This window comes from Opisthocomus hoazin, chromosome 12 (genome assembly GCF_030867145.1).
Source record: "Opisthocomus hoazin isolate bOpiHoa1 chromosome 12, bOpiHoa1.hap1, whole genome shotgun sequence".
Lineage (NCBI taxonomy): Eukaryota > Metazoa > Chordata > Aves > Opisthocomiformes > Opisthocomidae > Opisthocomus > Opisthocomus hoazin.
The window spans coordinates 22,398,209-22,413,718 of record NC_134425.1 but is presented as its reverse complement, the minus strand read 5'-3'; the positions used below and the strand labels follow the sequence as shown (position 1 = coordinate 22,413,718).

At 51.7% G+C, this 15,510-nt stretch overlaps 1 protein-coding gene across 2 annotated transcripts in view; it reads right to left on the bottom strand.

The window, feature by feature from the left end:
• LOC142362820 (hydrocephalus-inducing protein homolog) overlaps positions 1-14,346 on the bottom strand; it is a 49,469-nt gene extending 35,123 nt beyond the window's left edge. For both annotated transcript variants that reach the window (XM_075433475.1, XM_075433477.1), the window contains exons 1-7: positions 14,258-14,346; positions 12,979-13,104; positions 11,214-11,333; positions 8,104-8,238; positions 5,819-6,018; positions 548-672; positions 121-322 (exon numbers count right to left, since the gene is read on the bottom strand). In XM_075433475.1, the coding sequence (XP_075289590.1) occupies positions 121-322; positions 548-672; positions 5,819-6,018; positions 8,104-8,238; positions 11,214-11,333; positions 12,979-13,104; positions 14,258-14,335 (986 nt within the window). In that variant the 5' untranslated portion in view covers positions 14,336-14,346. The remainder of the gene's footprint in view (positions 1-120; positions 323-547; positions 673-5,818; positions 6,019-8,103; positions 8,239-11,213; positions 11,334-12,978; positions 13,105-14,257) is intronic.
• Between the last annotated feature and the right edge of the window lie 1,164 nt (positions 14,347-15,510).

The following is a 15,510-nucleotide window of genomic DNA, read 5'->3' as shown; positions in this document are numbered from 1 at the left end:
GGACATTGTGGCTGGTTCACTTGTCCTAAACAACTCCAAAGCACCCACAGCCCTCTGAGGCCACACGTTAGTTCGACCCTCGGGCAGCGTATCTTACTGAAACGAATCTTTCAAACCAACCTCAGCTTCTGCAGATCCTCCTCTTCCTGAGTAACAAAAGCCTTCCACTGGAAGTGGGCGATGATTTCACTCCGGTTGTGGATGACGATGGATTTGTGGTTTGACAGCGTGAGGTAAGTCTTCTCAACTGTCAAGGACCTCCTCTCTAGCCTGATGTTGACATCTACCGCTGCTCCATACAGGCTTGTGTGAATATCTTCACCTGGAAGAAAGCCAAGGGGAGTCCTTTGCTCATCTCAGTTGCTAATGGCAGTACAAGGAACAGAGCCAGCTGTAACAAGTCACTTCTAAGCGCTGAAACGTGCAGAGGTTTTGAAAGAAAAGGGTTTAGAAGGAGTTTGCAAAGCAAGTTTAGCATTATTTCAGCTTAGAAAGGGCTCTGTTTTGAAGGACATAGAGCTTGCACCACGCAGTGCCTAGCGCTTACCTGTGTCATAGTGAACTATCAGGGGTCTGGAATGATCCCCAGTCTTCAATGGGTGAAACTCCACCGTGACTTGCATGGCGTCACCAACCCCAAGCATCCCGACGGAGCAATCGACAGCAAAAGGGCTGCAACACAGAGGAAGAGGCACATCAGGATTCCTGAGGGAGATGTGGGGATTATACCCCTTCCGCAGTCCACTTCACTGCAGCTCACTTGTGCACGCAAGGAGCAAACAAACCACAGCCAGCAGAAGGAAAACACAACACAGGACCAGAAGCACAGCTACTGACTCTCACTGCTGCAGAGACCATTGGCATGCACAGCTCAACACCGACTTTTTCCTGCCACCTATAAACCTCACCTCCAGAGACGCAAATGTCAAGGCAATACCTGTTGCAGGGAGATTACAGCCTAGAAATCAGACAGGGAGAATAAAAGTCTGTCTTGAAGACCAGAGAATTGTTACAGTTTCATTTGCAGCGTTGTTGTGTAAGCAACTTCATAATGATGTATTTTGTCATTTACCTTTTGCTCACTGGCCCCAGGGATCAGCTCCCCTTCTTTATAAAGCTGGGGAAAGGTCACATCCCATGAGGATACCACGGGCCAAACACTCCTGCCCTAATACAGAAACACAACTGACAAGCGAACAAAGCTGGCGATTCTGTGACTCAGGCTCTCAAACCACCACGTCCCCGTCTCTCCTGCAACCAGATCTTCAGTAATGGCAGTGTGCAAGGAGGCTGCAATATCCTTCCTCGAGTCCCATGGCACGCTGACCTTCTACACCCAAATTCTCTTTCTACTGGTCCCTTAATTCGCATGACAAAAGTCACTGGCGTTTGGGAAAATCCGCTTCATTAAAAGCTACCTCCGACCCCAAGGCAGGAAGTAAAATCCACGGGCGACCAAATTGCCTCATCTGTCCACTACGACCTACTGCAGGAAAAACCCAAAGATCGTTTCATCTCACTGTAGATTACTTTTAGTAGTGGTATAGCAGCCAAAGTCAAGCAGTACAACTATTCCAGTAAACCCAGTCTGTTAGGTCAAAGCATCCCAGACTCCATCCCCGTGCTGAAAGCTCCTGCGTACAGTCCCATCCCCCAGCTCTGCCTTTCCCGGTACCTGGGCTCTGTTTTCACATCCCCGGCTGCTCTTTCTATGTCCTACTGTAGCTCTTCAATCCCAGGCCTCCACGTAGTCTACGGGCACTACAGGGAGGGAGGCAAGGGGGCTCCAAGCACTCTGCCTTGTAGCAAAATCTGCGGAGCTTTCAGAGCTTCTTGCGGACATTCCCAAACAGATCTGATCTCCAACTGCTCCTCCCTAGCCCCGCAGCACGGCCTAGCACCATGTCTAATGTCAGAGAAAGGCAGTGTCGCACCGATATCCGCTTCCAGACACCATTTGCAACTCAAATGGACTGGAATGACATTTAGCTCCCGGAATGTCACCGAGAAGAAACTCATTATCCCACCTTAACAATGAGAACAACAGGAAGGGACTTTCTATATTTATACTATTCTTACTTTCTATTTCCAAGCTACACAGTTAAGAGCTGGGTATGGACATGCAGAGGGAAGACAGCTACAGTGCCAGGCTGCACAATGGGGAGGGCTCTGGGGTTTTTTTCTCTTTTTGAAAAAAGCAGTCAAAATGTGGCCGTGTTTTCTGGTAGATACCACAGCAAGGGAGAGCTCTGAACAGGGAAGGATGCTCAGCTGGCCCTGTGGATTTACTTACGAGCTCTCCCCTGGAGTGAAATGTGCAACAGCAAACATCAAAACATCCTCAGATAACTGAGTAGCGGGCAGGGAATGTCACCACCCAGTCACCAGATGTAAGAGCTGAGCTCTTGTACTGCCTGAGAAGAAAGGTTAGTGCTGGAGATGGGCTGAAGAACGCACCGGAGGTGGAAGCAGATAGGTCACGCTTGATGCCACAGAGAAGGGAATCCAGACCAAGGAGGCAAAGCAAAGCGATACGAGCAGCACACTGGACTAGGAAATGGCAGCACCCGCAGCTGCCTTGCGAATGGGCACCAGCTGGAATTTGCTCAGGCCAGAAAACAAAAAGCTTCAGCAACTGAGAGAGGAGTTTCAGTTGTGCAGATAGAGAATAACGGACACAGAGGAGGGCCGATCGGTCCATCATCTCAGACAGATCTCTCCTTCCCTTCTACTCCACTAATCCTCTGCCCTCTCTCACACGTGTGTGTGTGCTCGTACGTAACACACAAAGCTATTTTGGGATACCAAGGCTGGCTTCAACACAACACCGCATCCTCACCCAGCAAAAGCTGAGAACACATTCCACTTCAGCTGCTTAAATTCTCAGCTAAATAACAGACGGAAACCGTCCCGCATTTCAGCCGGCAAGGCTGGCACTCCTTGCCCCTAGCACCTACGCCATCACTCCCGATTACCGCACTTCAGATTTACATTTTAGGCTCTCCAGAAAAGGGAACGCAAGTCATTCATTTCCAAAGCACACTTGTAAGTGTTCTGTGATAATAATTAATCATCAAATTATTACAGAAGTCATTCAAAAGAATCAGTGACATTAAACTAAATCTTCACTACCTCTGTGGTTAATAGCGATGCAGCCTTCGTTACAGCCTTTACGACAGGGAAATGGATCCCCTAACATTAGCAGGAAAACGGTCTCTCTTGTGAAAGCCTCTGTAAATATTATTGTTCAAGACAATTGCCAGCTAATGATCTGTCAGCCTGTGGAGCGGTGTATTGGTCTGATTCTCAAGACAACTTGGAGGACAGTTCTTTTCTGCTGGGCTTGCTAGAGCTGCAGAGCTCACCAAGGACCTCAGCAGAAGGTATCTAAGCAGCTTCTCACAGCACAAGCAGCAAGGAACCAACCGTGGATTGCTGCCAGCAAGAGACTCGGTCGTTAACATGAAGGTTCCAGATATGGTAGAGGGTCCAGAGGCACTCGGCAGGAAGAGTTGGTGCAGTGATGCCATGTCTGACAGTACGGTCCCCAGCCCTGGCTGCAATAACCCCTCCCAGCACACTGGGGCCTTGGCGTATAGGGACAACGTGCTTGTTCACGTCTTGGGATGCAAAAGGTCATCCTCACCTGGTCACCAGGAGGAAACACTCAGATTTTGAGTGGAGAATACATCTGAGAGGAGTAGTCGACACACTGGAGGGATGGGCTGCTATTCAGAGGGACCACCACAGGCTGGAGAAACAGGCTGCTGTGAACGTCACGCAGTTCAGGGACAGAAAATGCAAACCTGACCAAATTTCACACTTGTCTTGCTTTGAGCAGGGTGTTTGCTCAGATGATCTCCCGAAGTCCCTTCTGAACAAAGCTGTTAGATGATTTGATCTTCTAGACCAGCCCAATTCCATTTCACATTCCCCACATTTCTCATTGTTCCTGTACATCCTTGCACAGATGTACAGGCAGGTGGCAGATAGACAGGCATTAGTGGAACTCAACCTTCAGCAAAGTTTCCAGTGAAGAATTCATTAGGACATTTCGCTGAACGCATAAAGCAAAAAAGAGACAGCAGAAACACAGAAGCTTCAGACTATTGAAAAAGAAACCTGAATGAAAGCGGGGGTGACTTCATTAGAATAAAATGCTGCTTATATTCAAAGATTTAAATAATCTGTTTGAAATTCCAAACTGGCTTTCAAAAGTTCATCATGAAATGGAAGAGATGACAGATGCCCTCCGCTGACAAAGGGAATCATCTCAGCTTTTGATCTCCGTACACATGCAATACATTTATTCAGAACTCTAATTTTTTTTCCTGTCGTTTGAAATAAAGCTTTTGTAATGCTTCCTATTTATTTCTTGAAAATCAGGACAAATATTTGATTGATGACGTTCAGAAACTTCAGATCTCTATCAAGCGAGATTCAGCGTAGCTGCTAAGCGTGTTGCAAAAAGACGCTAGGCATTTCCTAGGTATCTATTTCAGCGGTGACAGCTAGATCTGGAAATCCCAGAGGAAAACTGTGCAGCCATTTACAAGTTCCTGCCTACATATTTTCCAACGTGAAAAGCAGCAGCCTGCTTAAATAGCCTTGCCAGGCTTTGGTGGGAGCTCCTCTTGGACCCTCACGTTTCACAGGAGAAAAGTAAAAAGTCGTCTTCTGAGCCCTGTTTCCCCGGGGAAGAAATCGAGGCAACCCAGGCGCACCGAGTCGGACAGCAGGTCTCTGCTGCACTCCTGACCTCAGCTCCTACTCCAAGACCAAGCAGCTCGCAACCAACCACTCGCCAACTGAACCGGTTTCCTGGCCGATGCGGTGTCAACAAGGCGTTACCCTCTCCAGTTCAGCAAACTGGAAAATGAGGGACCATCTTCTGAGACCAAAAGGAGCAGCACAGGCTGTCCACAACACAAGCCACATCAGGCAATTGCTTCGGGGAGCACCAGAACCCCACGCGCTCGCGGCCCCCCAGAGAACGGGGGTATTCAGCCGGCAGCGGTCCGTAACCGTTTCAGACAGCACTTACGATCGGGAGGTTGCAAGCTAACTACTAACACATTCTAGCACCCTCCAGGAAATTCGGAAGAGATAAAGCTCCAGAAGAAAAAAGGCTCCCGACCCACGCACCACATATTTGCTGCACCTTTTGCCCGTGCCCTCACTAGCATTCCGGTTTGGGGCCACAGTACAGCCTTGAAGCCAGTGCCTGCTCATCTCCACTTCAGAGCTCATTCTGCTAAAGAATGGTTCTAGGGACCAGACCCAGCCTCCTGGAAAACAAAGTTCCTGGACCACGCAGCGTTACTGTCAGGGCCTCAATACCAATTGCTTTGATCTACAATCTCCGACTGCAGCTGTAATAGAGCCACAGCTACTGATAAATCCTTAAACGTCCTCTCTCACCAGGTCATAGCTGCCCATTTCCCAACACCGTATTCGCTTTACACGAACTGAGCTGCTGGAGCTGCCATCCGCCAGGCAGTACCCTACGCAGCCCAAGGGCAGCCGAGTTGCCTTCCGAGATTTTTGTGCTTTCAATCTGACAGAATCAGTCTTGCTAGATGCTGTGCTGGAGACGCATCAGTGCAGCATAAAGCTCTGCCGCAGCTTGCAGAGTTTTATCAAAGGTTCCATCACGCTTAGAACGCTGTAAGCAACTGCAAATCCCCCATGTCCTGCCCGCCTCCAGCTCTGGCGGCAACACAGCAGCTCAGATGCTCCGGCTCCGTTTTGGTGCTGTTCACCAGCCACATGATCACACCGCAGCGTTCTGCACAAGCGAGATGTTGGGCTGCTTTACCTCTGAGTGCTGATGCAGAAGCGGGCCTCCCGATTACCGATGTTGCGGACCAGCAGAGTTTTCTGGGTGCTGTACCTGACCGGACAGACGGAGAAGTTCAGCTGGTCGGGGAAGTCCAGGATAGCTCGGGCACCTATAGCTCGGATTGGCACCAGAAACTTTTCCCTTTCCGTGATGCAGGTGACCTGGTGGAAATAATCCTGCAGGGAAAGGAACAGGCTCAGAACAGTGCGCTTAGCACCATCCCCACGGCAGAAGAAAAACTGCTCTCTTCTCCGACTGACAGCAGCATTCAGTAAAGCATTCAGTAATGTAACAGTGCTTTTTATGTTAATGACCTTGCATTCCAGTAGCATCAGTTGGACAGGGCTGTTAGCTTGCAAAGAAAAAACAACCCCATTGATCCCTCTGCTTTTCGCAGCAGAACCAGGCAAAATTATCCCATACCTTGATTCTGAGGCACCAAAACAGAATAATTTCACAGAAGCGATTACAGCAGTAACAAGAATCTGCTTCCATCACCCCTGCATACTATTAAATCACAGAATCATAGGTTGGAAAAGCCCTCTAAGATCATCAAGCCCAACCATCCACCCAACACCTCCATGCCTACTAAAGGCACTGTTAAGACCCCAGCTGTGGCACAGGACTAACTCCCATCCCAGCAAGGCAGCCACATCCTGGAAGCTTGGCAGGGGATGCGCAGGGACATGTTCAAAAGGACTTTGCCACGCGCGTGATCAACAGGCAGTCTTTAGATTTCCATATCCATGCTGTTTAAGGATAGCACAAAGTGTTCAACTAAACCTACGCAGCAAATGGAAGACGAGAAAACAGCTGTGCCCAAAGAGACCTCGCACCTCCGGCCCGGTGCAGAAACATCAGCTGGCTCAGAGCTACCCCCGAACCTTGCCTCTCCAGCAAAGCCATGCCAAGAACGGTGCCACCAGGCAGCAGGATGCTGATGGAAGCAGTCATCCTGCCTCTCTCTGCTTCCCTGCAACGCTTCCTCCCTTCCACGCCACCTACCAAACCCTTCTGCATTGACAAGCCTCCAGATCACGCCACTGAGAATCAGACTTGCCACGGCACTGATGTTCAAACTTCTCATCAAGAGCATCGTGTGGCCGGCATGGAATAGGTGCCGGCTGACAGAGCAGCCACAGTAACACGCAGGAAAACACAGCCACCCCAGTCCAACCAGCCCCAGGCTCCGGGCCAACGCGCCTGCCTGCAGACTCTACCTGTCCTTTCACCCTACACATGCTCTTCCAGGCCGGTGGCCCAAAGTCACCTGCACCACACCAACCTCCTGCTGAGCTAAGGACATGGGAGCTCGGCGAGTCTGTGCCAGGCTGGCTCCCAGCCACAGGCACAGCCCTCCCTCTCCCCACGGCTCGCAGCTGGATCGCAGGCAGGCAGGCGCCCTCAGGGACAGCACAGCTGCAAGGCTTGAAAACACAGCGGATGACAGCACCATCTTTGCTCCCAGCCAGGGGGAGGCAGGGAAGCGGCTGCCAGATGGGAAAGAGAAAAGCTCTCCGGATCTACTCATTCCTCTACTACTTCCCATGATAATTAAACCCCCACCACTGAGGATAGAGATGCCTAAACTTCTTCATACATCTCCCTGCCTTCTTCCTGCTGTTCCACACGCATCTTCCCTCTCGAATGCTCAAGTTCCTCAGGGAAAGCAAGCACAGCCCGTCAGTCCCTGCAAGGCGTGACCAGCTGCAGGCTGCCTGACCACAGCCTGGAACAGAGCTCACAGCAGGACCAGCGTGCAAAGAAAAACGACGACTTTAGACATGATGTTCAGCTGTCTCAATGCTGCGTCCAACATGATATACGTTAAAGTGACTCCAGCTTTCAAAGGTGGTGGTCCTCACTCTGATAAGACTCGCTTCGGGTCCTCCAAATAACAGGGCTCTTGTGAACAGACCTTTCAGTTCATAATTAGCAGAGCAAACCCATAATTATGCAGCAACAGACAGATACCAGAAACCAACCCCTTGAGAGGCCACCCCACAGTAGACTGTCATCCTTGAAGGCATTAAACCTTCCTGCACCGAAGGATAAAAACAGTCTGAAACATGTAATGGCTTCTAGCCTAGGAGAGCATCATCTCGACTGTGGGGAAAGTTTCCCCCAGTTCTAGACCCAGTGCAACCTCACTGAAACCAGGACCGTTGCGCACAACCCACACCAGCTGCCTTGTTCTGAATCCAGCCCTGCAGGTTCAACTTCCCCTGAAGGCACCAACCTGTTGGGACCTCCGGTCTCACCTTGTTCTCCTCCGGGGTGAAAAGAATGCGGAAACTTGAAGACATGCCAGGTGCTACCTTACGGCACACACCACTGTGGCTGATCAACTTGAAATAAGGTGAGCTCTCCAAGACGACTTTCACCAGCCGAGGAACCTGCGGGCAAGACATGAAACTATGATTTTCCCTGTCATACGGAAACATGAAAAGACAAGACCCGGCCATGCCCTGGTCACATCCTTCCTTAAACACCTTTCCAAAGCACTTCTATCTCTTGAGGTACATGCATGTCATACACAAGGATAGACTTGAATCTCTTCTGCCCAGGCAAAAGAGCTCAAGACAAGAAGCATGCTGTGGAGGAATCGCCAAGCATGTAAGACACCAGCAGGATGCAGATACAATACCTGAATCAAGTCATCCCCATATTCCACAAGCCCAAAGAACCTGCCTGCACACCTCCAGGCAGTCGTGCCTCTAGGAGAAGAATCTATTGCCTGCAGGCAAAACGGTATTTGTTATACCGGGGCAAGGAAGAAATTCCCTTCTGACATACTGGGTTGGGGTGGGGCAGTCAAGCTGTGGTGCTACAGAGACATGTGGGCAGCCCACTACGAGAAGGAGACCGCAGACATTGTGGCCTTACTGGCAATAAAAGCAAACCTGAAGAGCAAAAGGAAGAACATAGGAAGACAAAGAGACAACCCCAGAAACAAGCAGATGGCCAAGAGAATTTAAAGGGGGCTGTAAAGAAGCAAGTGAGAAGCCCGACAACCCACAAGGAAAGGCTGATGCAGAAGATGCGAGCAGTCAACTTGCCAAAACAACGGAAAGCCAGACGACCCCCCAGGCTGTGCCTATCAATTATGGGCTTCAAAGGCATTTTCTGCTTTGAGATACATGACCAGTGCTGACTTACAGCGTGGTTTCGTTATTAAAAACCAAGCTCGGCTCTCCGGAGGCTCTTGCTGCCCGGTGACTGCAGCCAGTGCCTGGTGACAGCAGAGCCATAAGAGAAGAGAAACTGAGGCAGGTTTTAATCAGGAAAGAGGATACCTACAGAAAAGAATGCCCAGAATCAGCGTGGACCACATGAATGGCATGGCGTCCACGCAGCATCTTTCCAATATTCCCAAGCCAAACGCCAGACCAGGAATGGCGCGGTACCCTCCCGGAGTCACCGAGGGACCACGCCTGCACCAAAGTTCTTCCATTTCCAGCCGTGTCCCTGTCAAAACCTGTTCTCTTGGGATATACTTTGACTTCTCTTTCTGTTCCTCCATCCGCAATGAGCTTTTTTGTTTTACCCACCTGTTTGTTCCCCCAACAGGCAGATATGGGGAGAGGGTTAATTCACCTGCTCTCCTGCACACCTCCACCTTCCCACCCTGCCCTCCTCTCATGCATATGTCTTACTCTTCATTACAGAAGAGTATCTTTAATTACACCTTGCTTTTTCTGACCTTTCTCTACGTCCAGTACACTTCCTGTTATGCAGCAAGGGAAACCCCTGCATGCAGGAAAGTGCTCTGGGAGAGAACACCGAACCCGGCTCCTTGCCTCCCTCCCACCTTTTCCTACCACCTTGCTCTTGGCACACGCCTCATTCGAGCAAATGTTTCCCCTGCTGAAAGTCAAAAGGTCTCCCTTTTCCTCCTTACAGTGGAACAAGACTGATGACATTTTTCTACCTTTCCCGTCTCAGCTTTCTTGGGAAATCTCAAAAGAATCACAACATTTTTGAAGTAAAGGTGGAGACCTTCAAGCACACATTACTCTGGATGTGCTGGGGCTCTCCAAAGGGAAAGCAGAGAGCCACCATGTTTGAGAGAAACCTGAGCAGAACTGAATTCATCTGAGCCTAAACCGGCACCTAAAAGCCTCCCTTTGCTTCTGCTAAATCAGTCTGTTTCCACTGCTGCTTCAAAAGACCTTTTCTGGAGTGCTTACACTGCTAATCACAACTTCATTCCAGCACGAAGTGGAGAAGACCCAAGCCCTGTGCTTTGACCGTGAGCTGCACACAGGCAAACAAAGCAGGCGACGAGAGGCAGAGGTGCCCTGCCAGAAACCAAGCAGCAGCAAGCAGCCACCGGGACGGGCTGCACGCTCTCGAGATGAAGCATGAGAGCAGCTAACAGCACAGCCCTCAACATTCCCATCAATCCAGGGCTTTCAAGGGGAAGGATGCTCACTGCAAAAGATTCTTTGGGTTAGACACTGCCAACGCATGGCCAAAACTGGGGGGAGAATCCCCAGCATGGGAAGATTCCCCACCATTGCAGCCCTGAGGAGAAGGACTTGGGGGTACCGCTGGATGAGAAGCTCAACACGAGCCAGCAGTGTGTGCTTGCAGCCCAGAAATCCAACCGTACCCTGGGCTGCATCAAGAGGAGCGTGGCCAGCAGGGCGAGGGAGGGGATTCTGCCCCTTTACTCCGCTCTCGTGAGACCCCCCTGGAGTCCTGTGTCCAGCTCTGGAGCCCCCAATATAAGCAGGACATGGATGTGTTGGAGCGGGGCCAGAGGAGGCCACGGAGATGACCAGAGGGCTGGAGCACCTCTCCTACGAGGACAGGCTGAGGGAGTTGGGGCTGTTCAGCCTGGAGAAGAGAAGGCTCCGGGGTGACCTTAGAGCAGCTGCCAGTGCCTGAAGGGGTCTACAGGAAGGATCAGGAAGGATGGAGAGGGGCTTTTCACAAGGGGCTGTAGTGATAGGACAAGGGGGAATGGGTCTAAGCTAAAAGAGGGCAGATTTAGATGAGATATTAGGAAGAAATTCTTCACCATGAGGGTGGTGAAACACTGGCCCAGGCTGCCCAGGGAAGCTGTGGCTGCCGCCTCCCTGGCAGTGTTCAAGGCCAGGTTGGATGGAGCTCTGAGCACCCTGGGCTGGTGGAAGGGGTCCCTGCTCAAGGAGGTGGGGTTGGAACCAGATGAGCTTTAAGGTCCCGTCTAACCCAAACCATTCTATCATTCTATGATTCTATGATCTTGCAAAATAAAGGTGATGGGACATTCTATTCCAGGTGCGCTGTGCTGCAGCAGGTAACGTGCTGTGCTGTACACCACGTGAATTACGCTGTTCTCCTCTTCCAGGACAGCGGTAAACCTCCGCGTCGCAGCGCTTACCTTGTCCTTGTTCCTCAGAATCAGTGGTACCTCGTAGACCTCGTGGGGGACGTAGTTCTGAATCACCACCTCTGATGGGAAAGGCTGAAACGAGCTCTGTTCCAGGTCAACCACTGAGAACTGGAGATACAAGAGAGACACGAGTGAGAAACTCAGCTGCTGGGGAGAGATTCCTGAATGAGGATCCTACGCTGATGCCCACTGAAGTAAAGTCTCGCGGTGAGTACATCTGCCCAGCTCACTCTAGGGAAAGAGCAGCTCGCTCACCCACGTTCGGGGCCCGTCAGAAGGTTCTGGACCACCTTAAGCAGGCTCAAGCTAAGCAGCTGTTCTGGTAGGTGTTTCTCCAGATTTCCTTCTCCGAAACGCAAGGCAGCACTTACCTCCAGCAGAGCCCCGTGCTAGCGTGCTCACACAGCTCCAGAGCACTTACCGAGACAGCCACGAGCACTCATGGAGCAAGAACAACCCAAGTGTTTACATGAGACTCCACGAGAGACAATTTTGGGATGATCTTTACTCTGAGACAGAGAGACCAAGTCCCACACAGCCCCAAATATCTTTTTTTGATATAGAGCCTAGAAACCAGTAAGAAGAGAATGGTGCCAGAGGAGGTAAGGCCAAAAAGAAAGCAACAGAGAAGTTAAGAAAAAGACAAATGAGGTAAACGCTGGATGGTGGTAAGGTTCAGCGCTTTTCTCAGCATTACTGGGCAACTTGGGTAAGACTGGACTTGGCGTCTCCTTCTTCCATCAGCTTTAAGTAGATGCTTTACCCTATTCTGTCATTGCTGTTTTATTTAATGCTACTGCAGAAGCACATCTGAAAAGGTATACAAACTGCAAGTATTTACGGAGGCATTACTTGGGAAAACTCCTCCCCGCTCTGCCTCCCGTCTTCCAGCATCGGCGTGCCTGCTCGGAAGACGCCGGCAGGTCTCCTGCTCCTCCACAGAGCTCCCGTCCACGCCGAAGCCAGCAGCCGCAGCGCACGGCCAGAGATTTGTGCGCTCCTCTGCTGCGTTCCCAACCTCCCGTGCTGTCTGGGCCAACCCTTAACCAACCTGTTACAAGTCTTTTCCCGGAAATTTTCCACTCAACAGCCTAAGTCAGTACTCTGCCCGCTTGGGCTGTGTGTTACACGGAGCAGTTCTGTACGAAAAGCAGCTTTAACCACACATTTCAGTACACACTGATCCAGATAAAGCACACCCACTGCACTGCACAGGGCGAGTCCCCTGCCTGTCTGGCAGGATCCTGCAGCCTCCAAACCTCACACCCTGTGAGGGTCCCACATCTTGTTCCACTCAACAGCGTTAATGCAGCTGGTTTTGTGAAATCCTGAGTCATTAGCACAGGCCCCCAGCCTGCAAAGCCCAGTGCTGCTGCCACGGAGGGAGTCCTACGACCCCAAGCACACGACAGCGCCAAAGCAGTGGCTATTGCCAGCAGGAGGGCGGAAAACAGCAAGCTCATGCCCTTGTGTCCTACCACAGCCTGCCCCCAGCACCGTGCTTTAGAGACGGCAGCTCAGCTCCAGCAAAGCCCACCAACTTCAGCAGAGGTTATTTCTCTTGGCTTAGCACACATCAGGCCTCCAGCATCGCTTTTCCCCCAGCAGAAGGAACTCTGCCACCAGCAGCAGTTTGCAAGGACAACAGGACCCCGTCAGCGAGGTATTGCGACACGCTGGACGCAAGCCTGCCACAAGCACGCACTCTCTCCAAACGTCACAAACAGCAAGGACAAGGGCAGGGAAAGGCTACCTTTTGATGGGAGGCTTCACTCATGTCTAGAGGCTGGATAATCTGGGGCCGCCTCATCTCCCGAGTGCTGGCCAGCCTCTGCTTGGTGGTCAGAGACCTCTCCTTCAGGAAGGCGGAGGGAGTCAGCTGAAACACAAAACACCAGCAAGAGCTACAGAACTGCCTGTGCTCAGAAAGGCTTTCCTTGTTCCAGTGCCACTGATGAACAATTTGTGATCTCCCCAACTAGGATAGTCCTGGAAGTCCCGTCAGCTACCTGCTGAAATATTTAACACCAGTAACTTAATAATGCAGAGCAGAATACACATGCTCTAACCAAGTGGCTCTGTCCCATTAGCTTCTCCTGCACGATCTGATGTGACACATTTGGGGATTTCTGCTCTTCGGGCAAATTTGTTCTCTCTTTGGTTTTGCTGGATTGAGCCAGTGACCTTTGCAGGGAGCGGGGAGGAGTTACCAGAACTCCCCCAGCTCCACCCTTGCACGATGCTCACAGCCAACACGCACGTGGAGACGTCACTGCTGGCTGAGTCGAAGCGAAGCAGAAAAGCAGCCTTGTGCCCAGACCGAGGTGGAGAGGAATGCGTCCAAGTTGGAGTTCTCTCTTTTTAACTAGCACTTGTTTTCTCTCTCTTCTGGCCTCACAGACCCCTCCACACAAGTACACAGAGATATTTCCTTGACACAGCCTCAGCGCTGGGTCACCTCCGGCCAGCAAAGGGGATGTGTGTGGATGGGAAGGAGGAATTGCCCTGACTCCATAGCTGTTTGCGGGGCTTGATCTGCTCTCCACGCACGATACGAGACACAGTAAAAGAGCTGCTTGGAACCTAGGCTATGTGGGACAAGCCACATCTCTCCAGTCTTCAAGCAGACTTTGAGCAACCCACCACATGCCCAGCTGCCCAGAGGCATGGTCGGAGCCGCACTGGCAACGAGGCCTACATTACAGAAGATGTTACTGCCCACACAGCAACAAGGATGGAAAGCAGCACATGCTCATGCTCCATCTATTCCACAGCAATGCCCACTACATTCATTTCACTCGGCTCCACTGGCCCATCCAGGGGAGACTCTGGACTTTCCCCGAAGCAGCACGCAGTCAATCCCCCACCGCAGCATGATGGCCACCTCCAACAGCAGCATGGCACTGAAGAGATGGGGAGGTGGTGCCCAGCTTCACCATGCTGCTAGACAACCGGAGGGACGGGCACAGCAGGGACACGGGGGCAGTTTCCAGCCTTACCACAGCTCCTACCTGGCCACAGCAGGTACTTACAGTTACAGGCTCCTCTGCCTCTCTCGCTAGCTTTGCATTACGAGGTGCTACCACGTTGCTCTGCAATCCATTGGACATTTTGGGGCGACGGAGCTTGCCAGTGGCCATGCCTCAGCTCACCTAGAAGAAGCGACAATGGCACTGGAGGGTTGGACTGGATGACCCACAGAGGTCCCTTCCAACCCTGAACATTCTGTGACTCTGTGACTCTGACATTCTAGAATCCCATTCACGGCAGTCTCCAAGGACACAGCTGTGTCTCCAGGCTCTGGCATCCTTCAGAAGTGGAGAACATGAGGCCTCCCCACCCCGTTCCATGTTGAAGACCATATTTCAGTGGCAGAGTGGAGATTCATAGAAGTCAGACCCCAGAACAAACAATCCCTGAGCCAAAACAGCGTTTTGCTGGGGGTGCAGTCCCACAAGCCACAGACACACACCGGGGGCCTGCTGGCATTTCTCACCTTGCCCCCTTCCAGCACTTTTGGAACCCCATTTACTGGAATTATTAAACAAATCTCTATTAATACCCAAACTGTCCTTTATTACTCTCTAGCACTCTTTTGGTGCGAACAGAAGGAAGCCAAACATCACTCAGCCGCTTCATTTGGCAAGAGCAGCTGAGCTGACACGATGGTGCGCCCGACCCCACGAAGCGCTCGGAGGGTTAGGAACAGCCTGAAACCCAGGGATCGCTGCTGCTCCGAGCAGTGACAAAGCCAGACCACTGTCCTCCTCTGCAAACCAAACGTCCACCCTGGGCGCCAATTTTCTAACTGTAATTTCACTTCACTTGAAATTAACCCTGTTCATCACGCCCGCAATGCCTGTTTTCAGAGAGCTTCCCATCTCGACACCCCCCCATCCCAGCCTCACAACTCCCCCACCCTCCAGCCCCCGGGCCCACAGGCATCCACCTCCCGCCGAGGGGGAAAGGAGCAGAACCAAGAAATGGGCCATGTCTCCCTGTACGGGCAGGACAGACCCACAGCCATGAGGCAGCACGCCCCAACCCACCTCCTCTAGCTGGCAGGGGGAGATCCGCACTTTCCCCCCCTCTGCCCACCCCAGAAACGCGAAGGAGGATTGCGATTCCCCCTCCACTCCAGGCTCAGGGCACAGGCGGCTCCGGCACCGCAGCCTTGGGGTCAGAGCACGAATGCCCCGAGCCCGGGCAGAGCAACCAGCTGTTCCAGGACACAGCAGCTAAGACAACCTAGGAAAGCCATGAAGAAATATGTCCAGGGCTGGGG